The 21,754-nt window shown below is 41.1% G+C and overlaps 1 protein-coding gene and 1 long non-coding RNA gene across 2 annotated transcripts in view; one reads left to right on the plus strand and one right to left on the minus strand.

The window, feature by feature from the left end:
- The window catches only part of LOC133505238 (uncharacterized), a 73,966-nt gene that overhangs the window by 25,788 nt on the left and 26,424 nt on the right, over positions 1–21,754 (plus strand). The window contains exons 2-3 of the long non-coding RNA XR_009796181.1: positions 17,378–17,632; positions 20,141–20,300. This is a non-coding gene — a long non-coding RNA (uncharacterized LOC133505238). The remainder of the gene's footprint in view (positions 1–17,377; positions 17,633–20,140; positions 20,301–21,754) is intronic.
- On the minus strand, positions 1,962–20,310 carry si:ch211-136a13.1 (HHIP-like protein 1). Its single transcript, XM_061828299.1, has 14 exons — positions 19,999–20,310; positions 14,267–14,531; positions 13,653–13,932; positions 12,638–12,763; positions 12,406–12,549; positions 9,712–9,824; positions 9,416–9,556; positions 8,661–8,735; positions 7,443–7,569; positions 7,191–7,336; positions 6,028–6,109; positions 5,671–5,753; positions 4,840–5,085; positions 1,962–3,729 (listed from the first exon to the last, which is right to left on the minus strand). The coding sequence occupies exons 1-14, from the start codon at positions 20,308–20,310 to the stop codon at positions 2,975–2,977; spliced, it is 2,895 nt and encodes a 964-aa protein (XP_061684283.1). The 3' UTR covers positions 1,962–2,974.

Raw genomic sequence — 21,754 nt, forward strand, 5'->3', positions numbered from 1 at the left:
CAGTTACAGATGACTGCACGCTGTTGTGACTCTACCATGTGTTGCCGGATGCGACTGCAGGATATTTGTCCAAGTCATATTGGCTCATGTGGAATCTACACTTTAATGTAATTAATATATTTAGTGAGTCCAAGTAGAATCTATTGTAACACATCCTGTACAGTGCAAAGTGAGCAGAGCATGGTTATACAGTTTGCTGCTATCTCATTTGTTGTCTGTCCAGTGTCTGACACGCACACAATGAGCACGGGCGCAAAAAGCACGCTATCCACGTGTGTGTGTGTGTGTGTGTGTGTGTGTGTGTGTGTGTGTGTGTGTGTGTGTGTGTGTGACTTTTATACGCTTTCAGACTTTTCCGTGTAAATCTCGACGAATTACTCACCAGATACATGTGTATATCCAGTTGTCCAAGACAACCGAAAGCGGATTAACAGTCCAATTTCTTATCGGCGAAAACATCAATTTCGGCATTAAATATGGGTCTTCTGTGCCGAGTTTATCTAATTTTTCCACATACCTTCGTTTATTTTCACCTTCTAAATGTCTCACGGTATCGGACAAGACTCTGGGCCTCGTGCTATAAGACATATTTCCGTGTTGTCTCCAACCAACTTAGCGTTGAGCAATGCTTAGCTTGACCGGCAATATGGCGAGGTAAACAAAAGTCATGTGACTTTATGACGTAGGTGCATGAGCTCTATAGGGTTCTGCCATTTATCCATGCCGTCTAGAAATGATTTGACTTCATTTGCCAAATGCAGAACTTATGCATAACCCAAATTCTGCACTGTTTTTATTTTAGGAGTGGACAAGAACTAATACCAGGTACCGGTCGGTACTGGGCTGATATCGACCTTATTTCAAGATGTCATGTTCTGTGTGGTTGGGATAGGCTCCAGCACTCCTGCGACCCTTGTGAGGGTAAACGGCTAATTTATTGATTGATTACATTTCTGTTGTTACTTTTCTAATTTGTCTTTTTTTTTCAAAGCCCAAAGATTGACAAAAGTCAGCACAGACAATGAGTTGTCATGTGACGGAAGTGCTTTTGCGGAAATGTTGGCTGTTCTGTTCTCCTATCGCAACTTTAATCTTCAGTATCAGCAAGGTGGAGGAGATTTTTCTGTTTATTGAAAGGAGCAGCCATTATCCATAGAGTGGAGCCGAAGCAGGGAATGACAAGGCACCATATAGGACCCTCCATCCATCCATCCATCCATCCATCCATCCATCCATCCATCCATCCATCCATCCATCCATCCATCCATCCACCCATCCATCCATCCATCCATTTTCTAAGCCACTTATCCACATGAGGGTAAAAATAATAATAATAATTTAGAAATGATCATCAATAATCATAACAATTGTGATGAGAATATATAATTGATCAAAATTAGTCAACGTGCTATGAATCTTAATTTATTACTGTAAAAAAAATATCGATCACTAAAAATGACAGAATTTACCTGGCAGCAGTGGTCCTGTAAAATACTTTTCCACTATGTAGCTGTCATGAGTCATGTTAGAAAGTACAGTAATATACTGGTTATTAATTCAATCTTATGTTGGAATAAATTACACTATTTTACAGGAACACTACTACCAGTAAAATACTGTAAGTTTTACAATGCACAGTCTCCAGTGTGAAATGATCTTTGAGTGCGTCGCATTTGTCTCAGCCACAATTCCTGTTTTCATTTTATACTTCATTCCATTTAATAACCCTTTCAAAAAAGAAAACACATGAGAAAAAAAATTATGTTTTGCAGGTATCTTTATTAACACAACACTCTTTAGAGTGGAAAAAATATTTTCAAAATAAAGAATGTCCAGCATTTTCCTTTTCCTTAAATTTTGATTTGTACTTTCAATACAATATAACATTTTTTAAAAAATCAAGATTGAAAACATTTAAGTAAAAAAAAAAAAATAAATTTACATATCATCCCAGATAGCATTTGACTGTAAACCATTGGTGGGCATTTTCGTACCCTATCTTTAAAGATATCTGACAACTATACCTTATAGATATGCAGCTTCTGGTTAAAATTAATGCATTCATTTTAGTTCATTACTGCTATGATTATTATCTACTAATATTGGTGACATATTTGTTGTCAGTCATTACCAGTATGGTATGCAGATGCCCTTGGAGCTCTTGTGAGCCAGTGTTGAGCAGTTAGGGCCAGGAAATCTGGTGGCCTCAGCACTATAACAACTGATAAAATATTTGTTCCATTAAATTAATTTATTCTCAACACTACTGTTTTTATTTACTAATGTTTCTCTTGGCTGCTTTCCTTCTAGTTCATGATAATATTTTTCAATTTCTTGTCAGATTTCAGCCTCTTTGTGCTGCCTTGCAAATCCGATTGGCTCACAGCCTTCAGAATCAGGAGTGCTGGACTTAAACAAAAGTAGTAACGAGACTACTCCTTTGATTCAGATTCAGATTTTGAATTTATCCTCACATCAAGTTGGCCCTCAATGATGTTGGGATTTTCCTATGCTCAGATTAGATGGTCAGAAGATAACTTGTTCCAATCGTCTTCAACTAGCAATACATGTCTGCACTAATCAATAAATGTGATGAACAGCATCACTGGTTAGTATGTTTTCTTTCAGTGTTTTGTGATGTTATGTCATGTTATACGTTAAATATTGATTGTGAAGTACTCCAAATGGTGTACATGGTACAGTTGTGCTGCTCTAGTTTTTTTTTCTTTTTTTTGAATATAGTATGTATGGTTTCTCTAATTGCAATCTCAAAGTAGTGGTATTGAGAGGTGGAGTCAGGACCTTTAAGTTCCTGCTGAAGGCCCAAGTAGTACCAAATATACAGCCTGCTACTGTTTCAACACAGGTCCCAAAGAATGCATAAAGTTCTTAAAAGAACTCTTTCGAGGAAGTGGGTTAGTTGTAACAATTTATATAATATTCATCTGGCAGTCCCTTCTATTTCCCAGTAATGCTAACCGCAGATCACCCCCACATCTTCAGCGTGCGAACAATTGTGCTTCCCAACTCTGGATCGCTTGCACTCAAGCAGCGACCTCTCCCTGCCTTCACACTCCACGTCATCCAGGTAGATCCTGACGCTGCGATCCGCCTGGCCCAGCCCGGCCCTCTTTATAACGGCTAGTGCTGTCGTGAAGCCGAGCTGCCGACAGACTACGGTGCCTGCCTTGGTGGTGAAAAGGTCGTCACACACTGTTCCCCACTCGCCACGGATAAAGATCTCCACTCGTCCTCGGTCCGACAGACCGTCTGAGCTTACCAGACGAACTGAGCCAACACGCATCCTCCCATTTCCTCTCACTCTTTTGTAACCATAACCTCTGCCTCGTCCCCTGGGACTCTTATTCACTTGATTACCTTCCTGCCCTTGTGCATCGTCGTTCTTTTCTCCTAACCCAAGCTTACCCTCCTGTGTTTTTGTCTGAGTGGTATTTATCACGGGTCTCTGGGGCTTATAAGATGTGGGTTTCGGACTCCAATATGGAGGTCGCGGGGTTGTCCGCCTCCTTGGATGCTCAGGATAACGTGCAGTGGTAAAAGACTTATAGGGTTGCTTTGTGGATAGAGGAGGAGGTGGATGTGGGTAGGATATTGGTCGGGAAGTGGTAGTGGGGTGGGGTTGAGGGGGTCTCGTGTGTCTCCTTGTTGAAGTAGCAGTTGGGGTTTGAATCCGAGAGGAGGCTGCGGTGTAGACGGCTGTGCGATAACCTGAGGGAGAGACAGAATCACCCTCTTTACTGTAATATTGGAACTGTTTGGTCATTACGATTGCACCTCACGGAAGCAATTCAAATTAGCATAGCTGGAGGACACGTGGAAAGACAAACACACAAGGATCATTGTCCAAACTGAGGCTGATGCAGGAAAAATTTATTCCAAATAAATAATATCATCGTAATTGATTAAATTATAGTGCAACTGTAAAAAGATAAAGCACAAAGTATAAGGCCACAACATGCCGGAGACTCTTGTACCAGCCAAAGAGTAGCACGCTGTTGTAAAAACGACAGCACAGAAATGAAAGCAACATTTTTACGGTAACTGAACGGAACGACAGCAACCCCTACATCTGTTGTATGTAAATTATATTTTTCCTGACTACCCAATACTAATAAAAAGAATATTGAACAGCAAAATCTGCTGTTTAGCATAAATACATGTAAGTGATTGTCTGAGTTTTGTACCCAAAAAAGTGAAAAGCTGTTTAATTTCAAATGTTTTAAAATCTATTATATATTACATTATATGAGTTTTGCTGAGTAAAATTAAAATCATTCAATATATATGAATCATCGAAAACTTATATTCATTACATGATTTTAGAACAAACACTGAACATTCTGTGCAATAGGACCCCACTCTGATATAATTACAGATTTGAGTTATGATAAATTTTAAATCTACCCTCAAACACATCATAACCAAAAAGTGGGAACATTTTGGAAAAAAATCAAATAAATACATTAGTGGACGGGAATGATCTGAGACGTAGCCTAAAAAAAGGCCAAACCATTTAAAATTAATCAACAATTTACTCTTTAAATATATGCCATGAAGTAGCATCTGAGATGAAGTCTTCCAGTTATTTGTTAGTGAGACGGACAGCAGTTGAGTTGCAATTGCAAACGACAAACATTTTCACAAACAAGTTCACGAAGAAGCCCATGTTAAATAGCTAATAGCATGTTAAAATGTAGATTAGAGTGGTGCAAAAAAGAAGGCCTGGCGTGACACTGATGCGCACACCTCGACTGGTGGATTGAATGTTAGTCCTAACAGCGGACTTGTTTTGGTAGACGGGTGTGCCAAAAAGCCTACCGGTGGGTGTAGCTTTGACCACAGTGGCTGCCGAGGTGGAGCGAGCCACTGTTGTCGGTGTTGGTCTTATTGTTGTCGTCTTTTTTTGTTTTCTCGTCGTTGCTGGTGTCGGTGGCGGGCGCGTGGCTTTTCTGGTTGCGGGTGGCGGTGTTGTAGTTTTTCTTGTCGTTTTTCTGGTTGGGGTGCTTTTCCTCGTGGTTGTCGTGGGAACAGGCGTGGTCGTTGGTCTCTTGTCGATTACAAATTCTGCCGAAAAAAGAAGCAATCAAGGTTGATGTAATTTTCTACTAGTGGATAAAATATACCTTGGTACTTGGAAAGATTGATTGCGATGCGTTTCCACTGATCTATGCGGTACAGTTCTGTGAAATTCCATTTGATGCATTGCAATTTAGTTTACTCTCATCATAGTGTGTTGTGCAAAGATGTGATGTTAAATGAGGGTAGAGGCATCATATCATATCAGCAAGATTCCATGTGATACACATATTCTTTCAACTAAGAAAATAAATATGACAAGGTACAGTACCTGGAATGGATATACAGTATTCCACCCATTAAATTAAATTTCACATAGAAAGGCACTCGACCAATAAATGGACGACAATAGCTTTTCTCCACTGCAACTAATGCAACACCAGAGGGTTACATAATCGTAAAATTGTTGGAATTCATCATGAAATAAGTATTGGGACCCTTTTGCAATAGAAACCTAATAAATCCTCAAAGTACTTACTGGTAGACACTTTGATTTTTAGATGAAACGGGTAAATTCATGTAAAACACAATGATGGAAAGAAGTCGTATGTGAAAATTGTACATTTAGCTTACCTTCTTTGGGATAGAAGTGAAGAAGTTTTCCCTTTATCTTTACTGGGGAGGGCTTGATTCTACATCGACCTGGTGCTGCCCGCCTACGAGAAAAACGAAGGCACCCGCGTAAATTATTAATATGCTTTGAGGTTGCATAGTTTATTTTTTCATGACTTCCGTTCATGTTCATGATTTGAGCTTTTTTTTTTTTTTACTTGTTTGAGGCATATATTACTTGATAAACCAGAGGTATTTATTTTTAAAACCAAACAGGTGTAGGATTTTATATTATACCTGTTGGAAGCAATGTGGTCAGAGAATTACAAAGTGTAATGAATACACTCCACACACCGGAAGTTGTGTGACAGTGCGTACCTGGAGGGATCCACTACTTTATAGATAATTCCTGCTCTGGCGGTTGCACTTGGGGCACCCGTTGAAAGAAAATACAATTCACCTAAAATGAGAGGACAGAGTGAGATAAAAATAAGAAAAAAAAAAAAACTTTCAAAGCAGAAAAAATGAACACAAAAATAGGTTTACTGTGTGTATGCCCATAAATTTGTTGTTTAGACAATTGATTAATCCAGTTACAGTTAAAACGATGCACTAAATTATATAATTTACACAGGTGGAACCAAGTCAAAGCAGGGACTATGCAAGTCTTTGAGTCTTTAAGTTAGAAGTGGGACTCCATCAGGGATCCAGTCTGATCCCCTTCCTCTTTACTGTGATGATGACTAGGTTGAGAGATGATGTTAGACTGTATATTCCATGGATGATGATATTCCTCACCCAAACGACCCCCAAATGTGACAAGGTGAGGGGAAAAGAAGAAGAATTGATAGTTTTGTGTGTGAATGGCTGCTTGTCTATATCAGGGTGCCTAGATTTTTTTTACCCCAAGATCTACTTTTCAAGCAGCCAGCCTGTCGCAATCGACAGGGGGGTAGGTGACGTTTTTTAAAAATTTTTTTTAGAATGATCAATGATGAAACAGAATGACCAAGTCCCAAAATGCAAAACATATTGATTTTAAAGTATACTGAGGATTCTTTGTGTAAATGTATGTTTGTGTGAAAAGCAGTCCCTGAAAGTGAACACAATATCGGTTTCTATGTCTGAACTGTTCAACAACATTGAACAATCGAAGTAAATTGTATTACTTTGATTTACAGGTAACAATCAAGCTTTAAAGTATAAAGATCATTTGAGTTTCATTTGAGAGCCCTGAAAAGAAATATCGACCAGATGCTATGACCTTTGAGTTTAGCCTTTTTGCGCAAATAACTTTTAAAATCGATAACAATGCTTTCTTGTTCACAACTGTTAATTGTGATTAGTAGAGAGCTGATGGGGGGGGGGATATATCCGTGAGATACATTTTTCCCAATCCCAATGCGCCATAGGGCTAAAGAATAAGCAAACTCCACTTTAATTTATAATCTAGTGTAGATTTCCAATCCATTTACACAGTTCTCATATAACCAAAAACTAATTTATACACACCCTCCCAATGTTGGAAAGAGAGTACTTGCCTGCCTCGTCCTCAGCAAAAGAGATGATGTATCTATAGTAGCTGTTGATGAGTTTGGGGAACCTGCAGGTCTGGTCTCTTCCCATACAGACCTCATTGTACTGCCATTCACCTGTCGTCGCATTCTCCCTCAGAGACATCAGACGCCTAGAAATCAAGAATACTGTTAATTAATGCTTAAACACGCACGTTCAACTCAAGTGGCTTCATCCGAGAGACATTTTTATTCTGAGACCAAGGCTGAAATGCGCACCCACTCATGAAGTCTCCAAAGATGTAGAGTCCATTTAGATTGGGCATCTGGCAACCTCTGTAGATGTATCCCCCCGTGACCGATTTGCCCAACTTATGGGCGTAGGCAAAGATAGGCAAGATGTCATCTATGTATGAAAGAGCACATCTGTCATTATAGGATGCAAAATGAAAACTAAATCTTGCAAACATTCATATACAAAGAGCAACAAATTTGCATAGAATGGAAAGTCACGTGTGATCACAACGCTGGAAATTGTTATTGTTGCTTTGTTGTTTGTTTATTATGTAGGTTATAAATACATCCATTTTCTATCCCACTTGATCTCGTTAACGTTGCTGAGCGGTGGGATACTGTACATTCTGGACTGGCCGCTATTCACTTGCAAGGCACATATATACAGACTACTATGCACACTCATGTTCTGTCGCGAGCAAAGCTTGGCCACTGCCGAGAGGGGCGTGGTCCACGCCACTGCTCTGGGTGGTGACACCAGTTACTGCTCACAGCTGTTTAACAATGTGACTGTAATTCGACAGCCATATAAGTTGGAGTGTTTGTCACTGCCATTTGCCAGTTCGTTGCCTTGCATTAGTGAGTTGCATTCACTGCCTGTGGGACTCTCCGCTAGAGTAAGAGTAAGTTAGAGTAACCCCAGTCACAGCGTTTCTGTGCCCTTTTGTTTGATCCTGTCCTGTTGAGTTGTTAGTTTGCCCTAATAGTCATCGGACCTTGCTGCATGTCTCTTGGATCCCGCCTAGCCTAGCGTTTCTGTGCCTCTGCCTTGTCGGACTGCTACGCCATGTATGACCCAGTTTCTGGAATAAACTACATTGAACGTTATGCCTCTGCCTTGAAGTCCTGCATTTGGTTCCGCCCCCGTACCGCAGGTTCCTGACATGTTCACACCTAAGTACAATTTACTCTTCAATGAATCTAACATGCATGTTGGTGGGAGGAGGCCCATGCAAGCACAGATTGAACTATACGCTGTAATTTATAATTTCAGGGGTGTGTAACATCCATAATACAGTAGGTTTAGATATAGGGATCATAATTTATTAATAATTGGTTTCTTATTTTGCAGACTTAATCAATTGAATAATTTTGAGCGCTTCTTACAGAGCGCTGTATTTGATAACAGTGGAAAAACTTAGTGTTTTTCAGCAGCTTTCTGTTCAAGTGACAGATGTAAAAAGTGAAATAAAGTCTCCTTACCTAGCGAAGAGTTACGACAGAGTTTGCGATCGTAGCAGCTGAAGCCTTCTTTCGCCCTCCATCCATAATTGCCCCCTTTAAACATCAAGAAATGTTAATGGAACATCTATAAAATTACATTCTGTTCCCTCACAATGCAAAAACTTGTTTGTGTATATTATGCCTTTTTATAAACATAAAACTGAAATTTGTGTTTGCAGGTAGTTATTTCTCTTGGGTACCAATATCCCAATATACTGTACATAGGACATACCCAATTGGAAAGTCTGTTTATTTTAAATCATGAAAAAAAAACATATATTTACGGGATAAGCAGCACAACTAAAATAACATATGAAAGGTACCAAATCGTTACAAATTAAAAAAGTATAACAAGTAAGAAAATGGATGGATGGATGGATGCTAAAATGTGGTTTACCAGTATTTTGTTTTCATTTCATTGATAATTGATGAGGATGATGATTTTTACATCATTAAAATGTTTAGCATATCCAAGCATTCAAAATATCATTTCAAACATTTGTACAACAGAAGAGTGTAACAAAGGAGTGTGGTGGGAGACAAAAGGCTTCTACATTTTGATGTATTACTGCCCTAGAAATCAATCAAAGTTAATTAAGGTCAGTGGCTTAGCGGCCTAATTGTGTATTGTGATCTCATATACATTTTTTTCCCCAAAAATCTTTAATATGCAAACACTTTTTGAGATAAAGCTCTGATATCAATAACAGTAAAAAAAACATAATTCTGAATACCTTTAAGTATGAGGTCTATTTCCTCATATTTGTTCTGTCCTACATCACCACAGAACATCCTTCCTCGACCGAAGCCGGTCTTCGGGTCTCCACGGTCAATTGAGCAACGCCACATGTTGCGTACACCGTAAGCGTAAATCTCTGCAACGGGGCATTCAAGGATATAAATGCATTGTGTTACAAATGAATGCAAATGAGCTACAACGGTTATCATTTTCAGGAATAAGGACACATTTCCAAGTCAATAAATTCATCAAAATGTATGTAAAATTAATACAAGACTGTAAAGGATGTACCTGGGAGGCTCTCCTTCTCGCCCAGGAATGGGTTGTCTGAAGGGATGCTGTAAGGTGCACCATCGTCGTTGTTGTTAATATCAACGCGGAGCACCTTGCCAAGGAGGGTTGATCTACAAAATAGAGTGAGAAAATACAGAATGTGACTTTTTTTCTACACAACGTGCTCGTGATCATTGGCAACAATCAACCCAGTCAAACCGACGCATCGAACCTGATCGTGCCTCTTGGATTTGATTATCAAACTGGTATAAATAGACTACAGCTATCAGTAGCCTTTTCTCTAGCCCCAGACTTCCCTCCTCGCAACCTTCTAAATACCAAATTGCAGCGGGCCTCCATGTGTAATGTCAATATTAGACTTGGAGAAGTGTGCGAGTTAAACCGCGTGTCAACACAAACACTTGGAGAAATCTAAACTGGAGCTGTCTGGTGAGGAGGTTTCAGGTTGTAACCACTAAAAAGATGAAAAATACATGACTAATACATTAGATTACATGGCATGATGACATGTCTATGTTAAACGAGCAGTATTTAAATCGTGAGGCGTGACATACTTGTTTTGGTCGGTACTTATGATGAAATATTGACCTTCATTAAATACGAGCAGATGACTCGCATTGCCTACTTTTGCCTCAAGACTGTGGCTTAATCAGCGTGATTGATAACAGCTAATTGGATTCATTGGTTTTTAAATTGCATACTGTAACATGTAAATAAAAACAGCCCTAAAATACAGATACAGACTTTCTGAACCGCTTATCCTCACAAGGTTCGTGGGCGCAGTGGAGCCAATCCTAGCTATCTTCAGGAAAGAGGCAGGGTACACCCTGAACTGATCGTGTCATGAGCAAAACTTGGCCACTAAACGGGCATTTAAGTTGGGATTTTGTCACTGGCATTTGCCAGTTCGTTGCTTTGTGTTAGTGAGTTGCATCCACTGCCTGTGGGACTCTCCACGTCTGCGCTGAAGTTAGAGTAACCCTAGTCGCAGCGATTCTGTGCCTTTTAGTTTGATCCTGTCCTGTTGAGTTCTTAGTTTGCCCTATAGTCATCGGACCTTGCTGCATTTCTTTTGGCTCCCGCCTAGCCTAGCGTCTCTGTACCTCTGCCTTGTCAGACTGCAGTATCTGGAATGAACTACATTGAACATCATGCCTCTGCCTCAAAGTCCTGCATTTGGGTCCGCCCCTGTACCGGAGGTTCGTGACAGATCGCCAATTAATCACAGGGCACATATAATCAAACAACCATTCATACTCACATTCACACTTATAAGCACTTTAGAAACTCCAATTAATGTACCATATATGTTTTGGGGATAATGAAGGAAACCAGAGTACCTGGAGAAAACCCACACAGGCACAGGGAGAACATGCAAACTCCACACAGGCCAGGCAGATTTGAACCCAGGGCCTCGGAACTGTGAGGCTGATATGTTATCCAGGTTTCTAATGTGCCGCCCCCATGGATACATATGGTCTATTTATTGAAGAGGGTTCGGCTTATATGAGATTTATGAGGTAATTAACGATGTTTATCCAAAACGGTAAAGGAAATAATCTTCAGTCATTTTAATAAATGAATGGGTACAGTAATTGTCCCCTGACATCGGTTTCATAAACCACGAGTATAAAATAGTGTTACTATTTTTATTATTGCTACAACACACCCTTTCTTTACAGATGGAGGCAACGTGGAAATTTATGGTTATTTTCATCAGTCTGTTGGTCAAAACCTTGGTAGATTAAAAGCAATTATTTACTGTAACTCTGTACCAAATGGGTTTTATAGCACGAATTTGAGTCGTAGCCAGTGCCACAATACCCACCCACTGGAAGTTCCAAGACTGTAAAAAAAAAAAAAATTGGTAGGTTGTGTCCGCTTGTAAAAACTTTGCAAAACAAATCATGCAAGAGGCAAGTAAATGTGGCATCTCCTGACAAGCCAAAAGTCACAACAACACACAAACGGGGTTCACTTCCATAACTTTGTACTTCCAATGGAACACTGTCACCTCCATCACATCCATCCATTCATTTTCTGAGCCACTTATCCTTACAAGGTCCACAGGCGTGCCTTAGCATATCCGAGCTATCATCGGGCAGGAGGCAGGGTACACCCTGAACACCCTGGTGTCCAGCCAATCGCTGGACACATCGAGACTAACAGCCCCACTCACAATCACACCTGGGGGTGAATTGGAGTCTCCAGTGAATGCACGTTTTTGGGATGTGGGATGAAACCGGAGTGCCCGGAGAAAACCCACGCAATCACGGGGAGAACTCCACACAGGTGGGATAGGGACTTGAACCCCAGACCTCAGAACTGTGAGGCCATTGCTCTAACAACTGACGGTTCAGTATATTGCTAAGGGTTAGTTCCACACGGGGTACCTGGATTCATACAACCAAATGTTGAGAGATGACCACTCAACCATCCGAGCCAAAGGAGTATCCGGTTAGAGTGTCTGCTTCACAATTCTGAGGTTCAGGGTTCAAATCCCAGCCCCACCTGTATAGTGTTAAAAACAAATTGTATTGAAGGCCAAGTCAATTTCATTTTCATAAAGGAAACAGTGATATGCGTTACTTTCAAGTCAAATGGAGCACAAGTATTTACTACCGAGTAACAACAAACGCACAATACTCCCACAAGCACTTGTGAGATGCATGATGACGTGATGATACTCACTTGTTCTGCGAGTTGCCAAATTTTCCAAAGGGGTCACCGGCTCGACCACCATCCCCAATGAAGATGTACAAATATCCGTCATGGCCGAACAAAAGTTGCCCGCCGTTATGATTGGACGCTGGTTCTACCAACTCCAGGATGGTTCTACAGGAAGAAGAGCAAACAAGAGGGTGCGCTCAGTTCCGATTTCAGTTAAGATTGACCACAATAATACAGGCGCATCAGCTTTCACCTCTCCGAGGAGTGGTCAAGTTGGTTGTCATCATGCGTTGATAGCGTGAACTCGCTGATGCGTATCCTTTCCTCCTTCTTGACGGACACCGAGTAATAAACGTAAGCTTTTCTGACAGTGGTGAACCTAGACGTAAATGTACAAATAGGTCATCAAGGCTACACAGTGAAGGGTTTGTTTTTGCACTACAAAATATAGTAAAAAGATCTACATTTAAAAAGTGCATGTATTGATATATTCATAACTGACAAAAGTATTTAAACCCATATCCAAATATAATGCCAGCCATGATGTACGGATTAGAGATGGTGGCATTGAAGAAACAACAGGAAGCAGAACTGGAGGTAGCAGAAATGAAAATGTTGAAGTTCTCGCTCGGAGTGAGCAGGTTGGATAGGATTAGAAATGAGCTCATTATGTTCTGGAGACAAGGTCCGAGAGAGCAGACTTCGATGGTTTGGACATGTCCAGAGACGAGAGACTGAGTATATTGGCAGAAGGGTGCTGAGGATGGAGCTGCCAGGCAAAAGAGGGAGAGGAAGACCAAAGAAAAGGTTGATGGATGTTGTGAGGGAGGACATGAGGACAGTGGGTGTTAGAGAGGAGGACGCAGGAGATAGGGTTAGATGGAAAAAGATGACACGGTGTGGCAAACCCTAAACCCAAAGGAATAGAAGAAGAAGAAGAATGAGGAACTGATTGGATTAGACCCTTAAGTAAAGGTTAGATTTTAACTTTTTACTAAGATTTTAACCCAAAGATTTTGACAATTCAGTGTGGGAATAGTTCTTGAGAAAGCCCTTCTGTGTTCCAACATGACACTTTGGTGCACAGTGAACTTGATTGGAACCTCACCTTGACCCCAATCTAGAACATTGGATATGAAATAGGACTAAAGAGTTCACAAATGTTCTTGCAGTTGAGTGGACAAAAGATACCGAAGATGTGAGGAATAAGCTTCATATTTTCTTCAGTTGTCAGTGTTTGAAAGTGTCCAAAAACGTGAGTTACTTACCTTGGATGCAAGGCTATGCACAGGAATCCTCTCTCGTCTCCAGCCCAAGGTGACGTCAGGACAGCCTGTGTGAGGTTGAGGAATGGACGGTCGATCCTGGAGCCGTTTGGCAGATACACCCAAACGTAGCCCAGCTGCTCAGCCACAAAGAAACGATGTGTCCCATCATCGGCGTGGACCATGGCCACCGGGTTCCGAAGCCCATTTGCAACCTCCTCCAAGCAAATCTCGAGACAGCCTTCGGGATCCTCTCGAACCAAACCCAGATTAGCATTTAATTCTGCAGGTGGATAAGAGGAGTGTAAAGTGATCAAGATTGCATGCATGTTAGAAAGATATATATTTTTTTTAGAAATAAGCAGGTCCTCTATGTTGGCTGAATGTTAGCCTCTTAAGTATATATAGTGAGGCATTTTTACAATCTGATTTGTCAAGGTCACTAAAATTGACTATTTTGTTAGCTGAGCAAATCTTTATAATTTGCTCTTTTGTGATATCCGTGATTAATTTATATGAACGTGACAAGATACAGTATAACTTCTGGGTTCTCCTCGTTCAATTTTCAGATATCATGCACGTTTATTCTCACTGTGGTTTTGTTGCTCTAGGCATACCTGCGTTTGTCAAGACATTAGGGTAGCAGTACTGTTTGTCCTTCAGCTCCAGAAATTCACAGAACAGCCTGTGATCTTCCTCCAGCGTGGCGGTCAGGTTTGCATACTGCCTTGGGTCCACCTGGTCCTCCAGGAGGAGACTCAGTGTGTATCGACACTGGTGCCAGTAGTCATTGCAATAGCTGCCACACAGTCCGGGCAAAATGCGCATGGGTGTGTTTGCATCCTCTGCGTCGTACAGATGGGCAGCGTATGGAGAACATTCCTGCACAGTGTTCGAAATGCATTTTCAGTTAAACACTTGGCAATTGTTTTTTATGTGTGTATGTATTTCAAAGTATAGGTATAGTAATGCGGCCCAGCGAGCTGTTCAAATTCTTCCCTGCCATTTACTGTATATACAGTCTATTTATGGCGCTTGACCCATTATGCTGCCTTTGTGGAGTTTGCATGTTCTACCCGTGCCTGCGTGGGTTTCCTCCGGGCACTCCGGTTTCCTCCCACATCCCAAAAACATGCAACATTAATTGGACACTCTTAATTGACTGTGATGATTGTGAGTGTGGTTGTTAGTCTCGATGTGGCCTGCGATTGGCTGGCAACCAGTCCAGGGTGTACCCCCCCTCCTGCCCGCTGACAGCTGGGATAGGCTCCAGCACTCCCCGTGCCCCTTGTGAGGATAAGCGGCAAAGAAAATGGATGGTTGGATGGACCTATTATGCAATGAAATTGACTTTTCCACACTGTTACCACAAAGATGGAAGCATGGGTTTGTTTAAATGGAAAAATTAAGATTAATTAACAATCTAAACTGATTCATATTTTATGATATCTTTTATTGTTGGTATTTTTCAGCAATACTTTCAATTGTACATAATGGCTGAACTATGTAGCAAAAACAAATCCTTCCATAAGAACTTCAACGACACGGTGTATTTATGCAAAAACCCACTTTTCAACTGTTTTTCAACCAACTCAGTGATGTCATCAGATTGCATCAGAAAAGTTGGCATCAGGCTACAAAAACAATGAATGAATGAATGATGTAATTACGCTATTTATATTAAATCATGCAAACAAAACACTCCAAACGCCTGCGGCAGAAAAGCACCTACATGTTTATATTTGGATGTTTTCTTTCCACTAGACTGTGAAAGAGGACCCACAAAAAAAAAAAAAAGCTCAAACTCCAACTTGACCAAGGCAATTACTAATATGTTTGTTAATGTGCTCAAAATGTGATTTCTTAGTTCTTTATTAACAAAATAAAAGCTAATGATATCTGGGCAATCTGGTTAGATTAGACAAACACACAAAGCAGTGCAGTGTTGAGCACCTTTTACAATAGTTTATCTCAGTACTGAAAGTTAGTAACACATAAATAGAGGATGTGTGTTTATTCCCCTGCAGCTGCCTCACAAAAATCCAGGCAGGCCTTTGGTTGTACAGCTCGTATTTGTGTGTGTGTGTACGCGTATTTGTTCTTGTGTAAGTGAAGTATGGTATAAATGGATTCAAGACAAGGTTCAGCCAGCTATTAAGTCAAAACCGCATTCTCAAACACACCCAAAAGGGTGAACACAAGGCACACGGAGACACGAAATGCAAGCCGTCATGTGGTTGGGGCTGTGAACTGGATTTGCCTATTCGGAGAATAAAAGGCCATATTTCAGCGTTGTTCGTTCGAGCGGAATGACCGGTGACACTTTTGGTTTTTGTGCATTGTCATATTTATTAGCACATGGAAGAGCAACCATCATCTCAGTGAGTGAGTGAGTGAGAGAGTGAGTGAGTGGTTTAAACCCTCCCCCAAGTTCATTTTTGTTAACAAATGACATCATCGGGTTCGGGTTAGTTCATGGAATAGGTTGATTTGTTTGTTTCAATTTTTTTCTGTGTGTCCATGACACATCACTGTCTTGTCTGGAACATTTTATTTATGTAGACTTTTTTTTTTTTACAACCCCTTATGATCACACATTTGCTAAAAATGTTTTTTTTTTCCCGTCCAATTATTTAAGTGTTTATAATATTTGAATTGGCGGCACACTGGATCAGCTGGTGAAGCGATGGCCTCACAGTTCTGAGGTCCCGGGTTCAATCCCGGACCCACCTGTGTGGAGTTTACATGTTCTCCAAGTGCCTGCGTGGGTTTTCCTACGGGCACTCTGGTTTCCTCCCACATCCCCAAAAACATGCAACATTAATTGGACACTCTAAATTGCCCCTAGATGTGATTGTGGCTGTTTGTCTCTATGTACCCTGCGATTGTCTGGCAACCAGTTCAGGGTGTCCCCTGCTTCTTGTCCGTTGACAGCTGGGATAGGCTCCAGCAGTCCCTGCGACCCTTGTGAGGATAAGCAGTGAAGAAAATGGATGGATGGATGGATGGATGGATGGATGGATGGATGGATGGAGTATTTGAATTGACCATTTTTAATTTGACTTCACTACAAATTTTTTCCCTCTACATTCTAATTGAAGTGCATGATGGGAAATACAAGAGTGATGGAACTACAATCACCCAATATGTAATGTATATAAACTTTATAATATCCATGATGGGCCAGTCACCGTAAATAATTCTAACATAAGCATGCGCATCCCCTTGATATCCACCATCTTTCTGTCATCTATCCTTTGTTGGTGTCTGTGTGATATATGAACGCAGGCTTTAGTAAGCAATGCAACTCAGCTCAATGTGGAAGTGAATCAGCAAGTGAAAGCTTTGCTGCAGAAGCATAATTTACATCAGTGCTGCGTTTCAAAATTATTGCTGGTGTCATTTTTGCTGTGACTCACACATGCCCCGACTGAACAACTAACACGCTCATCCTCCATTTGCAGTTTATTCATTTATTTATTTTTGCATTCATGTGAAATGTTAAACATGACCAAAAACACCCCCAGTGACAGAATGTTTGTCTGTATTGTTGACCCCAAGTATTTGAAGTTGTCCACCCTACCTGGAGCTTCGCTCTTTCCCCACCGCCCCTCTCATTAATGCACATATACTCTGTTTGACTTTGGCTAATCTTCATTGTTCTCCTTTCCAGTGCGTGCCTCCATCTTTCTAATTGTTCCTTCGCCTGTTCCCTGGTTTCTCTGTAGATCACAATATCATCTGCGAACATCATAGTCCAAGGGGATTCCGGTCTAACCTCATCTGTCAGCCTATCCATTACTACCGCAAACAGGAAGGGGCTCAGAGAAGATCCCTGATGCAGTCCCACCTCCACCTTAAATTCTTCTGACACACCAATGGCCCATCTCACCGCTGTCTTGCTGTCCTCATACATGTGCTGTCCTATTCTAACATATTTCTCCGCCACACCAGACTATAACAATAACAATAACACGTCTATGGTAAGTAAATGAATGTTTGTATTTCAGTTGCTGGAACATCAATTTATCTCTGTTGCAGTATATTCGTTTTTCTCACTTGATATATTTTTCTTTATTTCTTCATCCCTCACGGAGGAAATTGACATATCCTGTCCCCTGGCCAGAAGAGGATGTGAATGTTTGTTTGGTCCATTAAATTTGTGGGGAGGATCTTTTTCGCTCTCATTGATGTCAGTGCCAGGAAGCTCCCAACGTTGAGCTAGATCAGGGGCTCTCAGTGTTGCGCCTTTGTCAAAAGAAAAATTCCCAGGAAGTGGTCAAGCGTGTCCTGACAAATGTGGTTGGTGGAAATCAGGAAAAGGGTTTTGAGAAATAAATGACCATTCATTTGCCTTTTAGTCTTGAGCTGACTTTTTTTCTTTCTTTTTTAGTTCTGCTAACTTAACTGTATATTCACTCCAGAAGTACGCTCCACTGCTTTGAGAGCACCTCTGAACGCTGTAATTACCGCAGAGTTATATTTTAGGAGTCACAAGATATGTCATTGTCCTAACATCATCCCGTTTTTGTTTTCAGTGTCAAACTCTGTCTGAAGTTTATGGCCGATCTTGATTCGTGCTAGATCGCTTTTAATTCAGACTTTGTGAAGTTACACAAGGAGCATTCACTTATGCAATCTGCAGGCGTGACTGGTTTCACGGCTCACCCCGCCAGGAAGCAAGTCGCGGGAGTTTGAGTGCAAAGCTGTATCTCGGACCACTGAGCCCAAAAAAAGAGACGCACATGTTGCCAGGTCTGAAATGGACAGCTGTTTATTAGGGTTCCAAGTCCTCTATGAGGAAATTGCCGCAGACCGCTGCAAGTCTGAGTCATTGTTTTCAAAATAGCTTTAAGTGCTACCCATTCGGACCACATCTGTTGCTTCTGATGTTGGCGTAACGTGCATGTTAATGTGGTCTTTCAATTCTCTAATGAGTTGGAACACACATTAAACGCTGAGACCAGCGCATTTCTTAAAGGGAATGGAAGGACTGCAATGCACCTTTTTTGCCAATATTATACAGTTTTTATGCTGAATACGAATCTTAAATCCGTTATGAAAGAAACATTTTTCTTTTTTGATTATCTGCAACAAATGATAGCACATTGCTGTATCCGCCGGAAAAGGACGGAAACGTGGCGGAGAAAGACAATCGGGGGCCTGACGTAGGACGTTGTGACAACATCGTGGATTCCGTAGGAATACACTGTAAGAACGACGATGAATTTTCCGATAATTCGAGCGACGAACATTATTCTGAAGAGTCCTACGAAGACGGCGAATGCAAGTTTTATGAAGGGGTTAAAGGTTATCAATTTGAGCTAGTTAGACAGCACACACATTTGAATTCAGACGAAGTAGCGAGCCACGAAGAAGCCGAGACAGCAGTAAGACCCATCGTGGAGGATATGCCTCCTGTCGGAAATATCGACTGGGAAGTGTTTGGGAAGTTCTTGTTTTGGTTTAGTTAGTCATTAACTGATAAATAGTAAAGGGTTTGATATTCTGAATGTGTGTATGAAGTTTTCGGTCTTTTCGGCCGTGTATTTAGTGATTTGGTACGCGACAACTACTTTGCGGATAAAATGTTTATTATTGCGCCAAAAACACACAGAAGCCGATAACGTAGTCTAAGTTGGTATAATTTCACAAATAAGTAATAACATAATAATATAATGCTGCTTTCTTTCGGCTTGTCCCGTTAGGGGTTGCCACAGCGTGTCATCTCAGATGAACGCTCATATTTCTTTGGCACAGTTTTAATAATAAGAATAAAATAAAAATAATAATGATTTTTACGGATTGGTTTTAGCATACAATCACTGAGGAATTCTCGAAATGAATGGGTTTTTCTTCAGCGTAAATACAAAAGACTCCAAAGTTATCGTTGTTGCAAAACAGCCCATCCCAGAATTTGTGACGTCCGAGGTCCACCCACGAAATTAGTCGTTTTGCAGGTCATAAAAACTAGGTCAAAGTTCGCAGACTTTAATTCATAAACACTTGTTTTTTTTTTGGGTAAATACATCGAACAGGCTATCCATTTTATGGAACAGTTGTTTTTACGTCTAGATAAGATAACTTGTGTTAGAAATTACACATTCCATAGACTTTAAAGAGATGAGGAGCCGTGCCTATACACAAAAAATTAATGTTTTGGTTTATTTCATTATTATCAAAAGTTTCACTAAAATTCTTGTCAGCTGGTTATTTATTCAAACCATCTACAGATCTTAAATGCTTATTACAATGTGTTTGCTGTTTTATGTCTTGCATTACTTTGCAGTATGATCATTATGATCACATTTTCTGTAATCATCAATCCGAATATATATTTAATGCTTACCTGGCAAAGGATGCTGCGGATGTACCTTCCACAGGTGACATAACCGGCGTGATCAAAGTGCTCCATGATCGAGTAAAACCTGACCGACAGCTGATGATCCTTTTCCTCGTCGCAGCATCCGAATTTGGCGTACTCTTTGCAGAAGAGCAGCGGCTTCTGGGGCTCGAAAGGCGGCTTGTAATCCAAACACTGCGGGTGACAGCCCCCCAGCCCCACTTGGGTGAAAAGCAGCAGCGTGGTGAGAAGAAGATTGAGAGGCGAGTCCCATCCCAGGATGTGATGTTGGTTCAGTTTGCAGTTTGGTAAGGTCATTTTTTTAAGAATAAATCATCTATAGCTTGTGAATGTGTGATGTGATCTTAGATGTGGACAAAAGTACAAATGTGACGTGAACAGGTGTCATGAGAGAATATACACTTGAACTTGAACGCTGACGCTAGCTCAATCGACAACCGATTGTCAAGTATTGATCTTCCTTGACAGCACACTGGCCACACATCACACCTGTTTGCAAATCGTCCGAGAGTTCACTTGGGGTAACTCTGAAAAGACACACCCACAAACCACATCTATATGATGGATTATTCCAAGAGTCAAACAAAGTAAAATAAAAAGTGGTTCCAGTGATCCAGGTCCAGTGCTTTCTGATTTAAAATCTGCTGTAGGTAGTCTGTGGACGTTGCCTCCAAAGTCCTCAGTGTTTCAGATTCAACCCTTAAGCTTTAATCTTTTACAAAAAAAAAAAAAGAAGTTTGGAATTCTAATGTCCATCACATGCCAAGTTGTCCAAAACAAAACATTTGCTGGATGCTGCACAATCCTTACGAAAGCAGCCACATGGCAACGATGTAATCCGGCCTCGTCGAGGAGGTGCAGATCGCGCAGGAAAGGAAATGAACGCCGCTTGAGTCAAAAAATGGTCTTCCGTCTTATAAATAAACGGCGCGTTCTGTTTTGTTTTTCTCGGAACATGTGCTCACTCGTCGCAGTGAACGGACAGCGTGCCTCCAGACAGCAGAGGAGAGAGAGAGAGAGGGGTCCTTTCATTCAGACCTGCATCAAGCCACGCTGCAGCCCACTCCAGATCCCTCCCTCTGTGCGTCTTTCCTCCACCTCCTGTCCCTTTCTCTCTCTTCTATCCATTTTGCTAACCTACAAAGGCACACGCATTCCTGCTCGTAGCATGCGGTCTACGTTGCCCTGAAGTTGCAACTTTCCAACTCCCCCCTCCCCACTTCTAACCCCGCTCAGCATTCCCAGACCGCCTCTCTCGTCTCTGTCATTTCCACACTCGCGCATTCACATGCGTGTGTGTGTGTGTGTTTGTGTGCGCCCGCATGTGTGTGTGAGTGTCGGGCTGATGAATCACGATGTGTTTTAGGAGATGGAGGAATTTATTGGGAAAGCACCACAAAGTTGAGCTTTTTTTTTTTTTTTTTTTTACTGTTCTTTTATAACTGCTGCAAATATGGGATACAATACTGTATTTCAGGTAAATGCACAGTCATTTTGGGGTGCAGGTGCTCAAGCACGAAAAAAATGGAATCCATCGCCACAATCATAAATACAATTAATAGGTCCATCCATCCACTTTCTTCGCCGGTTATCCTCATGAGGTTCGCGGGGAGTGCTGGAGCCTATCCCAGCTGGCAGGAGTGGGGGTACACCCTGAACTGATTGCCAGCCAATTGCAGGGCATATTGATAAAAACAGACACACTCACAATCACACCTAGGGGCAATTTATAGTGTCCAAT

This window comes from Syngnathoides biaculeatus, chromosome 8 (assembly GCF_019802595.1).
Source record: "Syngnathoides biaculeatus isolate LvHL_M chromosome 8, ASM1980259v1, whole genome shotgun sequence".
Taxonomy (NCBI): domain Eukaryota; kingdom Metazoa; phylum Chordata; class Actinopteri; order Syngnathiformes; family Syngnathidae; genus Syngnathoides; species Syngnathoides biaculeatus.